This window comes from Ipomoea nil, unplaced genomic scaffold, assembly GCF_001879475.1.
Source record: "Ipomoea nil cultivar Tokyo-kokei standard unplaced genomic scaffold, Asagao_1.1 scaffold0276, whole genome shotgun sequence".
Classification (NCBI taxonomy): Eukaryota; Viridiplantae; Streptophyta; class Magnoliopsida; order Solanales; family Convolvulaceae; genus Ipomoea; species Ipomoea nil.
In genome coordinates, this window is record NW_017616704.1 from 3,766,688 (window position 1) to 3,781,720 (window position 15,033).

Genomic DNA, 15,033 nt, shown 5'->3' on the forward strand with positions numbered 1-15,033 from the left:
TCTGTGTGCCCGCCTAGTCCCGCTTAGATTCCGCCTAGGCGCTAGGCGTTGTCCAGACGCTTGACTAGCGCCTAGCACCTACTGCAATCATGCTTGGGACAAATTGTATGTTTTTACAATGTTAAATAGTCTAATTGCACATTTTTTTAGTCACGTTACGTTCAATGGTTAATTTGAGTCTTATTCCAAATTTATTTAAATCCGAATACATCTGAAATCTGAATCCAAATTGTCTGAATCCGATGTTTCAAAATCTGAATAGATTACCCTTTAAAAATTAACGAATAGGACTTAGAAATTACAAACCGAAATCCAAACGAGTGGGCGGTTCCAATATCCGAACCGCCCAAACCCGTCCGATGCATAGGACTACTTAATACTCCCTCCGTCCCATTTTATGTGTCTAGTTCGATTATCGAGACTTGACTGAAGTTATTTTTAATTCAATTTTTAATAATATTAAGTTTAGTACTATTATACAAAATTTATATATTTAGAAACTACACTAAAAGTATTATTAAACACAAAAAAAAAAAAAAATCAAATTTTAAAATAAGTAAAAAATACTAAAGAAAATAAACAAAAAAGAAAGAATTGATTTAACCAATGAATAGTTTCTATACTATAGATCCATAATTTCTATACTATAGATTCATAATTTATATACTATACATTCATAATTTTTATACTATAGATTCATAATTTCTATACTATAGATTTATAATTTCTATATTATAGATTCATAATTTCTATACTATAGATTTATAATTTCTATACTATAAATTCATAATTTCTATACTATAGATCCATAATTTCTATACTGTATAGTTATCAAATTATGATCATGTAGTTATGTGATTTGTGAATATAGAGTTTAACAATTGAAAATATGAACATTTGAAAATTATGAACATAGAGTTTTGTAATTGTGAATATAGAGTTCAACAATTATGAGTTTATAATATAAAAATTATGAATCTATAATATAAAAATAATGAATCCACTTTCGTATGCATCATGTATGGTGCACACGGTTACATAAAAATAATTTACCATGAATAATAAGTAGAACAAATAAAATGAGAGAGAGAGAGGGTAGTAGTTATAATTGATCTAAGTGGTTCATGAAGATTGGCCCAAAATGATGTTCAAATCCACTCGAGCCCCGTTTGAAGTTCAAGAAGGGTAACTTTCATATTTTACTATTCAAACCTACACCAATAAAAAGAAGTAAAGACGAGAATAAGGAAAGTTGTCTAATCATTTGCCACATATCTTGCCCAAAATATTCTCACTCCGTAAGAAATAACCTCGTACAAGTCTTGTATACTATATGATATCAAAAATTACAAAATCAGTACAAAATGGTTGGTAATTGGTTTACCCTGGTGTCATAAAACCCACACAAAAAAAGCTTGTACATATTAAGCTTTAGCCTTCATGAAGTTCAAAAGAGAAGCATTTTAGTAAAAACAGGCTACAGCTGCAACAAGCAACAAGCAACTGCACAATAGTCTACACCTAAGAGTATTTTAGAGGTGCAGTAGCCAGCCATATTAGGGACTCCCTGAAACCTCCTCTGTCAGTTTCGCCTCATCTGCAATGTGGAAGCCATCGATTTTGCGCGTAACTTCTTCTGCAGAGACCTTCACTTTTCCGTTTGCTGTGATTGCATCAGTGTCATCATTCGTTAAGGGGCCTGTCTGCCATATTCTGATGGTTCCGTCTTCGGATCCCGAGGCATATGATTCCCCAGTTGGCGCAAAGCGCACGCAATGCACCGGACCATGGTGACCCTTGTTGCATGCTGCAATAAACCAAGTATGCGTGAGCATGGAAGAAATTAAATGAAAATTTTCTGAATTGGCAAGTGCTTTAAAATAATATCTTTGGGTCTTTTGAGAATGAGAAAGTAGTTACTTTTAGAAAAAGAATAAATAGAAACGAAAAATTTTGTAAAAGTATCTAGATATTAATTTACTCTCTCAAGACACTCCAACTCATATAGTACTCGAGACTTTTTAGTCAAGAACTTGAGAAGCAGATGATAAGAAAAGGAAGGTTAGAATTCCACTTCTATAACTCTCTACTTCTATTTAAAGCAGGTGAGTGACCTAAAATCTGAAACTGACATGGTAGTATTTTGACCTAAGGTTCAATTCGGTAGCCCCCGCCACCAAGAAAACCCAAAAAGATAAGCACCAAAGGCCATACTTCTAGAGGATTTGCAGGTAGAACTCTTTATTGAGCCAGTAATTAAATTGCAAAAGTTCAAATGATTATATAAGACGAAAACAAAATAGACAATTAGACTAGGCATATGTTGTATAGCACGTACCAAGTTCTTCACCAGTATGGAAATCAAATACACGAACCCACATGTCTTCTCCCCCAGCAACAAATTTGAATCCATATTTTGGTTCCAAAGTAGCAGACTCCACCGTACATGGCATGTTGTAACTCTTCACCAATCCAAAGCTTCATAAACCAAAAAGTAAAAATTAAGATTAGGAATCCTGCAAAGAGGATAAATGGGGGGGCAAGGAACAGTGTAACTCACTGATTAGCATCCCAAAACTTAACACTGAACCCATCGGCAGTAGTTATATAACGACCATCTTGACTCACTTCAGCACTAGTAACAGGTGATTTTGTCTCTAGTGTGCGGACTATGTCGCCAGTTCTTACATCCCATAATCTGCAAAACCCAAGTTTATACTTGTAAGACTAAGGGAAGTTTCAAGACCTGCAATAGGGATTTTAAATCAAGATTTTTCTGAAGAGCATTCTAAAGTAACAAAGGGTTGACTATAAGCTGCGTTCCGACAACAATATACTGCTTTCTAACACTCGAACTAAACCAAAATGAAGAGGAAAAGATCTAGAGATGCTACAACATATTTACTCAAGTCATTTATAAGAATTAAGGGCCAGACAATCTCTGGTCAGTGTTTTATAAAATAATATACCTAACACCTCCCATATCAGTACAAGAACTTAATATTGTTTGATCGCTGTGGAGCCATGAGACGGCTCTCACTGAGCCTGGAGACTTAGCCACCTCTCTAGGAGGTGCATCTGGACGGTTCAGATCATATATTCGAAGAATTTTCTCAACTCCACCAGTCAGTAGAAAATTAGTATCCTGAACCAGATAGGTAAAACAAATTAGACAAGATATAGTAAATAAATGATCATGAAACAGAAGGATCCCTTCTACTCAGATCCACCAGCTGCGGAATGCACCTTATGCTACAGTCTTACAGTTATCCTAGATACATACCTCCGAGAAAACACAAGCTCGAACAATGTGCTTGTGCTCAAATGAGTGCAGTTCATCACCGGTCAATGCATCCCAAATTTTCCTGTGTGGGAAGATTAGAAACAAAGACTGAGATAGACAATAGAGGAACATGCTATGCCACTTAACACCATATATATATTTCTTCAATCAACATGTCAGCAAAGGATAATATGCACGTTAATGAGTTCTGACAACGGTTAAGATACCACTACTATTTATTTTTAGACTATGGCATAGATATTTCTGTATCAAATTTAGCTTATATATAATCATTATTCAACTTATTAAGTTCCACATACTATGGCATACGAAAAGCATGTGATACTACACTGACCCAACTTAGCTTGTGTATATGTATCAAATGTCCAAAAAAGACAAAGCAGTCTCACAAAACAGGGTTTTAACAAGAGAACTGTTTGAGATAATAAAGAGATTTAAGCAAAATGCATGATATGCTAAATGTAGAAATTGATAACAATGACTCCATAATGTGCAGGATTCCTAATCCAGACTACTTACACAGTTACACATGGTCCTAAAGAAGAAAAGCACACACAGTTATACCCCAATTTGGGGGCATCAAGAGCAACATCAGGATACTAAATAGATGTAAGAAAATAAAAGACACATTAACTATAGGGAAAGTATAAAATGAATTCTTCACATTCACAGAACAATGCAGAAATTGCAACATACGCAGAAAAGTCTGCAGAACCAGATGCTGCACGCAAAGCATTGGTGTCCAAGCAGCAACTCCACACTGCACCCTTGTGCCCTTCGAACGTCCCAATCCAATCTCCAGTCTCACCATTTCTAAGCATTGGCTTGGAATCTGAGTCATGGGAGGAAAGATAATATGTTTATATTGCATTATTGCTTACTGTTGGATACCCAAAGATCTAGAAAGGTTCCACTTATTTTACTTATTATTATCAAAATACAAAATCAGATCATTATCTTAACATTTTAGGACCACCACTGCCAATAGATAGAGTATACAGAGAAGGCAAACACATTATAATTCAACAAGGCTGGATTACTTCTACCAATATTTAACAGATCAGCACCTTTGCAAACCAGCTACCCAAAAATTGAGTAGAGTCAATCAGCCACCCAAACATTTTAGGACATAATTGATGGAAAATCTAACATAGAAAATTTGATATTGGCTATGTTTGGTAGTGCTTATAGCTTATTTTAAGCTACAAATAAGCTATAAGCTTTGTTTGGTAAAACAAGGAGAGCTTAAAATAATAGTTTATTTTGAAATGCTACCCTAAATAGGGTTTCAAAATAAGCTTTTAATCTTTCAGCTTTAAGCTAGTTTATAAGCTAGGTATGCCAAACAGAGTCATCATCTATGCCATAGATGTTAGCACACTGCAACATCTCCGATATTTTAAGGGAAAAGAGTAGCATTTTTCAATATTTTACAAGCTGCATTATGGAGGAAATGCTAATAATAATACAGCTAATCTCTCTCTCTCTCTCTCTCTATATATATATATATATATATATATATATGTTAGTGGCTTTCATAAATAACTTTGCTTCCAAGTTCTAATAATTACAGAACCTAGATTTTTGTTGAACAAGAATCAGGCACTAGTGCAGAAGATGCAACTTGGAAGCCAGTAGTGATGAAAATATAAGGATCCTCACAAATCTAGGTCAGTAGTTCACAACAAACCCTTCCCTCAGCTGATGAACAAATCATACCAAATGAATTGAATAAAACTTTTGATAAATTATTAATTTATTTAACACTTAATTACTCTTCTTTTTGTCCACAGGATCATATGCCATGTTGATCGTTTCAGTTAGAGCTTAATTATTTGTATACCAACGAGTCACATATTCATCTGCTATGTAGTAAAAACATCCCTCAGCATACCAAAACTAGCACTCTATGGAATCATAAAGATCTTATCACAAGTATGTGTCAAAATGAAATCATAAAGATCTCACAGTTACACCCAGACCTCTCAACAAAGGGTAGGGGGCAGAAACATAAACTATTGAAGAAAAAACACATCTACCATGGAATCTAGGAACCTACCTGGGATGGACAAAGTATAGCGAGGTGGAAATGGAAATCACAAGTAAAACTATATGATGACTCCAAGACTAGTGTCAAGCCTTTCCAATCACAAATAGGTTTATCAAGATACACATTACACTTCTGCCATTTAGTTCTACTACTTGTTTGCAGAATGCACACAGAAAATCTATTTGACACAAAAACAAGCCAATACATTACGCTTTCTTATCTGCAACCTTGCCTACTAATGTTTAACACTGCAATAGAAAATGCATTGCACTTCAATCAAATAAGATTATGAAGATACACATTACACTTCTACCATTTTAATCCTATTACTTGTTTGCAGTTACTACCTTCTAGACACTGCTGTGTCAGATATGCTTCAAGTGCACATCATTTGAGTGTAGAGTCTATCCTTTGTAGAAATCTTTAAATGGATCCAAAAAAAAAAAAAAAAAAAAAAAAAAAAAATCCCTAGGAAAATTATAAAAACTGCTGATTGCCATAAGCACAGGCAAATCTATCAAGTGATAGAAAAGGATTCAAAGTAAAGCAGGCAGGGTACTACAGAATTACCAAAGATGCAGAAAACAGAATAGGCAATGCATATATTTAGGAAAAGAAAGAGAAAGAGAAGGAAAATACATATCATACCCTTGCTAGCACTAATGAGGAAGACCCCATCAGGGGTTACAGGACTATAGAACAAATCAACCACGGGCCGCGAATGTCCATGGCAAACCAAAGGCACCACCACTTTCTTCTTCTCCATTTCTCACCCACTTCAACACCAAACACCAAACACCAAAACCCTAACTCAAACTTGCACCCCTCAGTGCAACTACTTTTTTAATCAAGCTTTTCTGTTACAATATTTTAAAATTTACCAAATCAGACGAAAACAATCAAGGCCCCCTCTTCGTGGTTAAGAAGACATACAAAAACAAAGATTGAGTCTTGAGATCAAAATCTAGAGTCAACATTAGCTTAACGTATGGGTCGAAATCGACTTTCTAGCCCTGTATGAGACTTCAATTTTTTTTTCTTCTCTCTCCCTTGTAAATAAAATGTAGTGTATCTGAAAAATGAAGAATTTAAAGTGAGAAATGGGATTTTACAGAGGAGAGGAAGGGAGAAGGTGTTTCCCTTATTATGGTGTGATGTGAGTTTGAGTTGAGGTTACGATGGCATTCATTAGTCATTATTGGTGTGTTCCGATGTAGTTATATAGGAGCGAGGATTAATGGGCACTGTCGTTTTGCTGTAGTGTGATTTTTTTTTCTCCAGTACATTTTTAATAGATTAAAAATATATTATTTGTACTGAATATATACACATTATTTGATATATAGAAAAGTAATATATTTTTAATACTTAAATAATGTATTTTTTACTTGTAGTTCAAACAATTGTGTAGATTATACTCAATAGAATAATGACTAGTATATCACTCTTCTTTCTTCCCAAACTTCTGTCGGACATCACAACAGAGTAAGAGTGGCGGAACCACAAGGGGGACAGTGAGGCAGCTCCTCTCACTCCCCCACCCCATCCCATTTATATATACAGTAATATGTATAGGTCCCTTTTATATGCATAACTTATAAATATTAAATTTATATAAGATTAAGAGTTAATAACCGATTTGGTCCTCTGACTATTGCGAAACTACCGATTTGATCTCGACTATCATTCTTACCAAATTAAGTCTTCAACTTTACAATTTTTGTCTGATTTCGTCCTCCGTCACTTTGACTGTGTAGCTTCCGTTTGAACCAAGGATAGTAAGGTAAATTATATTGACAACCTTACGCTGACTATTGACCACCTTAAATCCTTAATGATATCCCAAAACCACCGACTGTAGCATTAGTCCCAATGCTCCAGCGCGAACACCTTTTTCCGGGTTTTTGACTGAAATAGGAATGGGGCTAGGCTGATTGACAAGAATGGGAATGAAAATTTTTTTTTGACAAAAAGGAGAAAACCGAGTTTGGGAAACGCGGTTGGGCTGAAAACTGCATTTTCCAAACTCGGTATTATTTAATGTCAACATCAAATGCGGCTGTAGTATAATATACCACAACCGCATTTCCCAAATGCGGTTGTAGTATAAAGCAAATCCGCATTTGGGAAATGTGATTCTCCTATTATATGAGAAACGCATTTCCCAAATGCGGATTTGCTACTGACGGGTCGCGTCAGTCGGTATATGACTGACGTGACCGGTCACTGCTTGATGTGACCGGTCACTGCTTGATGTGCCGGTCGCGTCAGTTGTCCTATGTTTTTCCCATTATTTTTCATTTTTGTGTTGCTCCTTTGTCATTTTTAAATAAAAATTTTAAACTATCTAAGCTAGCTGATTAATTTTTATTTGTTATTTTAAAATTTTGTTCATCTCAGTTGAATCATATGTTAGATCACTTGGTCAGCCGGAATTGCTTGACTTGATTGTTCAACCTCCTGAAGATGTTAATATGGATGATGTTGAGGACTTGAGGCCTTCAAAGAGGAAGGTCATCTACAGTGACGTATTTTGCAACTAAGGTTATTTCTCATGCTTGGCTTAATGTAAAGTTTATGTGCCACAGTAATTGTTGTGCTTGTATAAATTCCTTTGCTATTTGTGTTTTGTGTAGCATAAACCAATGTTCATCAAGCAATGACCGATCACATCAAGCAGTGACCGGTCACGTCAGTTATATATCGACTGACGCGACCCGTCAGTAGCAAATCCGCATTTGGAAAATTCGTTTCTCGTATAATACGAGAAACGCATTTCTCAAATGCGGATTTGTTTTATACTACAACCGCATTTGGGAAATGCAGTTGTGATATATTATACTACAGCCGCATTTCCCAAATGCGGCTGTAGTTGACGTTGGCATTAAATAAAACCGAGTCTGGGAAATGCTGTTTTCAGCTCAACCCCGTTTTCCAAATTCGATTTTCCCATTTTTGTCAAAAAAAAAAAAAAAATTCATTCCCATTCTTATCAATCACTCTAGCTCCATTCATATTTTAGTCAAAAACCTCCTTTTTCCTTCTTCCCATTGTCGTTGACTTCTCCGCCGTAAACCTCCCTCGCCATCCAATCCGTGTCGTACAACAGAAAGGGGAACCACGCAATCCAGTTAAGAGCCGTGACTAAGAGCAGGATGAGCATGAGCCTGGGGAGATTCCTAAAGGCCCCAACAAGTTCCCCGGCCCGATGAATAGCACACGCGCAGGTTATGGCCACCGCGGTTATGACTAGTAACAGGATTGCGGAGATGATGAAACAGCTCTTGAGGTTGGCGCAGTAGACGTCGCATGCATTGGTGTGTGAGAAAGGCACCGGCGGCATAGCCCCCAATGTTCCCAACCCCCATGAAGAAGGGAGAAGAGAGTGTTTGCTTCCATCCCCGCTGGAGAGATCTGCCAGGCCAGCAGCACTCTGCACGGCCCTTGTAGCATGTTGTTGGCCACGTCACTGTTGGAAATTAATGTTTTTCCGACCTCATTCCGACCACCAAAAAAATTAGTCGCAAAAAGTAATTTTTTAAATTTTTTCTGACGAAAGCGAGGGTGGTCGGAAAGTAGTAGGTATTTTCGACCACTATTTAAATGGTGGCAGGAAAGTTTCGTCCAAAATTAGTTTTTTAAAATTGGAGTGTTGTTGCAACCACCCAACTAGTCGGAAATGTTTTTTCTATAGTTTAAAATTTAAATTAGACTCTTAGTCTATTAGAGACATGGTCAACACTCAGCATCAGACAACAACCAACACTCCCCAACCACTAGCCCTAGATCTCTCTTCGCGACTTCTCCTCCGCCATCGTTATTCCGCCTCTCATCGCCAGTCGCCTATTCCCCCACCGCCAGTCGCCTATTCCGCCACCGCCAGTCCGCCTATTCCGCCTCCGCCACCGCCAGTCCGCCTACTCCGCCTCCGTCACCGCCTGTCGCCAGACCGCGTAGACGCCAGGTCGCCAGTCCAGTCCGGCAGTCGCAGCAGCCCTCCGCCTCACAGTCTCAGCAATCCTCCAGCTTCTTTTAGATCTTTCAGGCAAGGCTATTTACGATAGAGAATCCAGAAAACAGTATTTTCACCTGCATTAATTCTTAAATTATAATTATAATTATAGCTTGGCATAAAAAATGTAATTCTGTTAGGATACATCATAAAATTGTTATTAGACTATGTTGTAAAACTAACATTTGCAATTTGAACAGTGACCATTAACTGCGGCTAAAAGCACTCTGGAAGTCATTTTCTATTTTTCTTAAAAGAGTCCAAATGTAGATGTTCTACCAAAATAATTGATTAAGTGACTATGCATATTTTCCTCTTCAATTAATGAATGTCTTTGATGTTATTGATTGCTTTCTCTGGCCATTTTGTCATGCTTGTTATTATTGATTTTGTCATGCCTGTTATTATTGATTTATTATTAAGAACCCTCCAATCCCATCTTTTATCCAATCTTAATCTCAATCAACTCCAGGCTCACAATTCCCCTAATTTATTTCTCATTTTCTAGAGTAGTATGTTTGAATATACTCTGTATTAATTTTGACAGAGTTGGTTCTCCAATGGGCTTGTAATTCCAATTACATTGTTTCTTTTGTGAATATATTGTCATATTATTGAACATTCTTGAAGTTTATCAATAATGAATTTGAGAACTTGTTAAGTGTAATTTGAAAGGAATGCTAAGAATTTTGTGTGATTTTCTTTCACTTGTAGTCACTATATATCTTTTGTGAAGTTATTATTATCAGTTGTTAGAAATGCCATCCAAATTGCAGCATTATTAGCTAAGGAGCATATCTGCGGTTCAACACTGCTAGGACGTATACCCCCCATGTATCACTACTCCTTCAATGAACCATGAAGAACTCTTGTTGCATTTCATAAAATAAATCTAGTTCTCATTTGTTGTCTAAATGTGTTCTGAAGGAGCTTCCCTACCTTCTGTAGGTTTTGGGTTGGTGAAGGGGCTCGAGCATGGGCAAACTCCAAAGGTGTTGCTTTAACAAAAACAATAGCAGAAGCTGATGAGGTATTATTCCTCTTTCCAGTAATGTCTATATGAACACTGTCAAGTTTTGATGCTACATTGATTTGTGGATCTACAGAGAACAGCAGTTCACAGATTTTGATCACTTCATATGGGTGTTTGCTCTTTAATCATCCACAAGCTAATCTGTGTAGCATCCTGTTTTGGGTTCATGTTGTAGTCTTGTAGATGGACACACCTTTAGCATTCCTGGAATCATAGTGTGGTCCTTGTATTAGCATATGGAATGTTTTGATTGTAGGAAGATTTCATTTACTTTAAGCTTATTAAAGTTGAAGAAGTGAAGGTGAAATGGTGCACTAGAGATTCTGTGTATATTGATGTTTTATGATGTAATATCGTCATTAGACAACTGCTTGCCCACTCTTTCCTTGGTCAATGTGGCTTTGTTGTTGTTATAAGTTGCGTTTATTTTTCATGCATAAGCATACAATTTATACCCTGATATGCATCACACGAGGTGCAATTCTCAAATAGGCCTTAGCAGTAAATCCAGTAATCTTGTTTTATTCTTTGTCATGTCCTATCTATATTGGGCTGTTTATGTGATGCTAAAGGAGATCTCTAAAGCCAGAATTTCTGTTTGTGGCAGGTTGAATCTTCCACTGCGGCAAAGACGAAAATGTGTACATGTCTCTATCTTTGTAAATATTTACTGTTTACTATACCAATATACCTAAAGGATAATATATGCTAACGTTTTTCTTTTTAAGCCATCAGATTTGAAGGATTTTTTTTTTTTTTTTTTTTTTGTGAGGGTAAAGGAGGATACTTGGGGTATGCAAGAGAAATGACAGTAAGTTTGTTTTGGTTGCATTAAATTTTTGTCACTTTGTTGCTGTTGGTGCCACTAATTCGACCTTCTTTTAGGTAGAAGCCGATGATTCTTCTACATTAACAAGGATTAACTGCTTTCTCAATGATGCATTACAATCTTCATGTGAAGGAATTATGGTTAAATCTCTTGATGTAGATGCTGGGTATACACCATCAAAGCGCTCTGAAGCATGGCTGAAGGTATTATTTTTAACATGTTATTGTACAGTTTAATATAGTTTCTGTTACTGAACAATCTTTTCAATTTTGCAGGTTAAGAAAGATTATATGGAAGGATTAAGTGACTCCCTCAACTTGTCTTGTTTTGAATTGTGAGGAATGCCCCAACAATCATACAATCTTTCAGTGTGGATGGATCAAGTGGACAACTGATTGAAGCTTCAAATTTTGATCTATCATCAGGTTACGTGACAGACGAAATTAAACTGCCAGTCTCTGCATATACATTTTTGGTGTTTTTGGTCAGTTTTGTGATTTACAAAATAAGCTACTTATTTAACTTTTGTAGAGGCTTTCACTTGATTTTGTTTTTAATTAAACATTCTAAGTTTGTCAATGATGGATTCCTTCTTCAACAAAGGGATCAAAGCAGCCCAATGGTAACCGTTTCTTATTTTTCTTTAAAATTTCAGTTTTTTTTTTTCCATAATTTACAATTTTTATGTGGATTTTAATTTGAATATTATGTGCAGAACAGGTTTTGATTTGCATTTCGATTTACTGTAAGAACTGATTGAAATTACTGAACAAGGTTTTGAATGTGTGTATTAGAATGTGATTTTTCACTTCGAGTTGTGAGTGATGGCAGTTATTCATTTTGATTTACAGTAAAACCTTATTGAAACTAGCGATTCCTCGAATTAAGCATCTAAGGAACCGGAGAGAGATTCAGATGAAGCAGATGCGTAGAGAAATAGCAAAATTTCTTGAAACTGGTCAAGAAGCTACTGCTCTGATTTGGGTAAAAAACATGATTCTTTTTGTGGTTATATATTTCCATTGATTCCATTTCGTGAGTGAAATGATCATAAGTCAAACAGTTCATTGAGGTGGTTTTTTGTTTTATTTCAGGTAGAGCATATTATAAGAGAAGAGAAAATGATGGCTGCACAGGAGATAATTGAATTATTTTGTGAACTTATATCCATTCGCCTTCCAATTATTGAGGCGCAGAGGTAAAGATTTGGTTTTCTGGACTGTACTTTCAATGGAGAAAATGAGTTTTTATTTTGTTCCTAAACCATCTTCATGTCTTCTTGTACTAATTGCCTTTCAGAAAATACTTAATTTGTATGTCTTATAGAATTGAATTGCCCTGCCTTCTTCAATGTTCCAGGGAATGCCCTCTGGATTTGAAAGAAGCGATTTCCAGTATATGTTTTGTTGCATCGAGATGTGCAGATGTTACAGAGTTGGTGCAAGTTTAAATGTTGTTTGCTGGAAAATACGGGAAAGAATTTGTTGTTGTTGCGGCTGAACTGATGCCCGAGTGTGGTGTCAATCGCCAGGTTATACACATTCTGGTTTTATGACATAGCTAAAGAAGCAGCTCAGCTGAGCTTCATATAGTTTTTAAAGGTGTTTTTATTACTGCGTATTTGCAGTTAATAGAGCTATTATCTGTTCGAGCTCCTGGTCCCGATGTGAAACTCAAGCTGCTAAAGGAAATTGCTTTGGAGCGTGAACTAGAGTGGGATCCAAGTGCATCTGAAACTGAATTATGGAAACTTTGTGAAGACCTACTTGTATGCTTTATCTTCTAACCATGTCATTTTGCCTTTATATTTAACGTTTGTAACCTTGATTGTGCTTCTGTTTCTTGTAGAATGGACCAACGCAATTTAATATAGTCAATTTGTCAGTTTTGTCCAAGTTTTTGAAAGTGTATTTCAGGAAAATGCTTGACACAGAAGATCTTGAAGAAGAAACCTAAGAAGTCCCCAAGGATGAAGATGGGACATTGATGAAGGTTTTCCGCCCTGAGGAGATTAGTGCCATGATTCTTACTAAGATGTAGGAAACATACAGATGAAGCTTATGTTAGCTTGGAAAGACAATAAGGATGCAGTTAGTTGTGACCGTTATGTTCTAGGTAAAATTGAGTAATGCTTTATATGGTAGAGAATTTATTTTAATTGAAGTTACATTTGAGGTTGATGCTAATGGCGTCTTGAACGTTAAAGCCGAAGACAAGCCCTCTGGCCGATCTGAGACATCCAATTATCAGCGTTGTGTATCAGAGATCTGGTGGAGCCCCTGGAGGTGGTGGAAGCAGTGAAGACTATGATGAATGATTATTCTTCCTCTTATTATTTTTTCTATGTATGAGAAATTTTATTGATGCGTAGCTAGGATAGGCTAAAGTAGGATAATGTTGTGTATTTCTGGTTTCCCTTCCCAACTGAAACAATTGCTACAATCTTATTAGCATGTTTCGTTAATATTTTGACAAATGTATTTTTTATGGTGAAATAATTGCTACACCTTGATTTAAATGATTGAACAATCTTTGATTTCCCTAAATTGCTAATTGTATTGTAGTGCTGAAATTTGAATTTCAATTGTAACAGGTCAAATTCAATTGATATTTGTAGAATTTTAAATTTTATTTTTTTGTTAGTAAATCTTACCGACCACTTTAGTGGCCGGTAATTCAAATTTTAATTTTTTCTTTGTAAATTTTACCGACCACCAGTGGATGGTAATTTCGATCAATTACCGACCACCAATGGTAGGAAATATGCTCCCTTTATCCGACAATTACTAGTTCCGACGACCTAAGAAAGAAAGTCGGTATTTCCGACCACCTTGACTAGTTGTTGGTAATAGCTAGGGCTTTTTTTTCGAATCCATAAAGTGGTCGCTAAGTTGGTCGAAAACTGCATTTCCGACCGGAAATGCCCCTTTTCCGACTACTTTTTGGTGGTCGGAAAAATGCAGATTTCCAGCAATGCGTCCAGGATCCTGAAACCATATATGGGGAAGCTTGAGCAATCTTCTGGGTCTTTAGGTCTCGGTCCAACACTAACTTCAACTAATATTTCTTGATGTATTAGCTCTCCAGATTCTTTCATGCAAGAATTTGGGTATCTGCACAGTCCAAAGGACTTTGTCTGTCCCATTATTGGTCACATATTTAGTGATCTAGTGACTCATGAAATAGGCCGGCCGGCCAGACTTATGAAAGAAAAGCAATCAAAGAATGGCTTGACAGGGGAAACTCCACTTGCCCAATCACGCGACAGAGCCTGCATACTACTCGACTACCTAAGAGGAATCATGTGCTCAAACGCCTCGTTGCAAGCTGGCAAGAAAAGAATCCAAGTTCAGTTGTAGCCAGGGAATTAGGCGTTTAGATTTTCGTAGCAATAAGACGATTGACAGCTCTGCTAATGATATTCATCTCGCTGTCACCTATCTTTGTACATCAGAGATTCTGAAGGAATCTGAACTGGCAGTCCTCCAGCCTGAACTTCTCCTCCTCGCCGGCGACAACGGCAGGCCGGAGTTACCATACAGAACTACGAAGACGGTTAACGCAGATGTTCTGGCGCTGCAAGACGTGAAGGCGGAGGAGGAGAGAGAGAGATGAAGCCGCTGTCGGATTTGGCCGTCGGGCTGGGAATGAAGTACGCATTTGCAGAGAGCGGCGCCGGAGTTCGGGAATGCTGTGATCTCGTCTTCAATTCGTTGTCGGCAAACATAGCCGGACTGATCTTCCACTGTGTAATTACATTACTATCCTTAATTTAGACGGAGGTTTCACGGTTAAAGAGACGAGG

The 15,033-nt window shown here is 36.9% G+C and overlaps 2 protein-coding genes across 3 annotated transcripts; one reads left to right on the forward strand and one right to left on the reverse strand.

Annotated features, from left to right (window-relative positions):
* Window positions 1-1,276: 1,276 nt before the first annotated feature.
* LOC109156610 (serine-threonine kinase receptor-associated protein-like) lies at window positions 1,277-6,550 on the reverse strand. 2 transcript variants are annotated; one of them, XM_019304466.1, is made up of 8 exons: window positions 6,340-6,550; window positions 6,003-6,211; window positions 4,001-4,136; window positions 3,284-3,365; window positions 2,970-3,145; window positions 2,561-2,698; window positions 2,339-2,478; window positions 1,277-1,807 (listed from the first exon to the last, which is right to left on the reverse strand). In XM_019304466.1, the coding sequence occupies exons 2-8, from the start codon at window positions 6,118-6,120 to the stop codon at window positions 1,557-1,559; spliced, it is 1,041 nt and encodes a 346-aa protein (XP_019160011.1). In that variant the 5' UTR covers window positions 6,121-6,211; window positions 6,340-6,550; the 3' UTR covers window positions 1,277-1,556. The 2 variants fall into 2 exon arrangements, with proteins under 2 accessions (XP_019160011.1, XP_019160016.1); XM_019304471.1 differs by lacking the exon at window positions 6,003-6,211.
* A 2,519-nt stretch (window positions 6,551-9,069) lies between these two features.
* Window positions 9,070-11,246, forward strand: LOC109156621. The gene is made up of 2 exons (XM_019304477.1): window positions 9,070-9,399; window positions 10,315-11,246. Exons 1-2 carry the CDS (start codon window positions 9,086-9,088, stop codon window positions 10,427-10,429), a joined length of 429 nt encoding a protein of 142 aa, XP_019160022.1. The 5' UTR covers window positions 9,070-9,085; the 3' UTR covers window positions 10,430-11,246.
* Window positions 11,247-15,033: the final 3,787 nt, after the last annotated feature.

Coding starts and splice junctions, on each gene's coding strand:
- LOC109156621 (XM_019304477.1), top strand. CDS start 9,086: ATGGTCAACACTCAGCATCAGACAACAACCAACACTCCCCAACCACTA. Junction 9,400..10,314: donor GCTTCTTTTAGATCTTTCAG/GCAAGGCTATTT, acceptor TACCTTCTGTAG/GTTTTGGGTTGGTGAAGGGG.
- LOC109156610 (XM_019304466.1), bottom strand. CDS start 6,120: ATGGAGAAGAAGAAAGTGGTGGTGCCTTTGGTTTGCCATGGACATTCG. Junction 3,146..3,283: donor GAGCTTGTGTTTTCTCGGAG/GTATGTATCTAG, acceptor TATCTGGTTCAG/GATACTAATTTTCTACTGAC. Junction 2,699..2,969: donor ACTGATATGGGAGGTGTTAG/GTATATTATTTT, acceptor TGGGTTTTGCAG/ATTATGGGATGTAAGAACTG.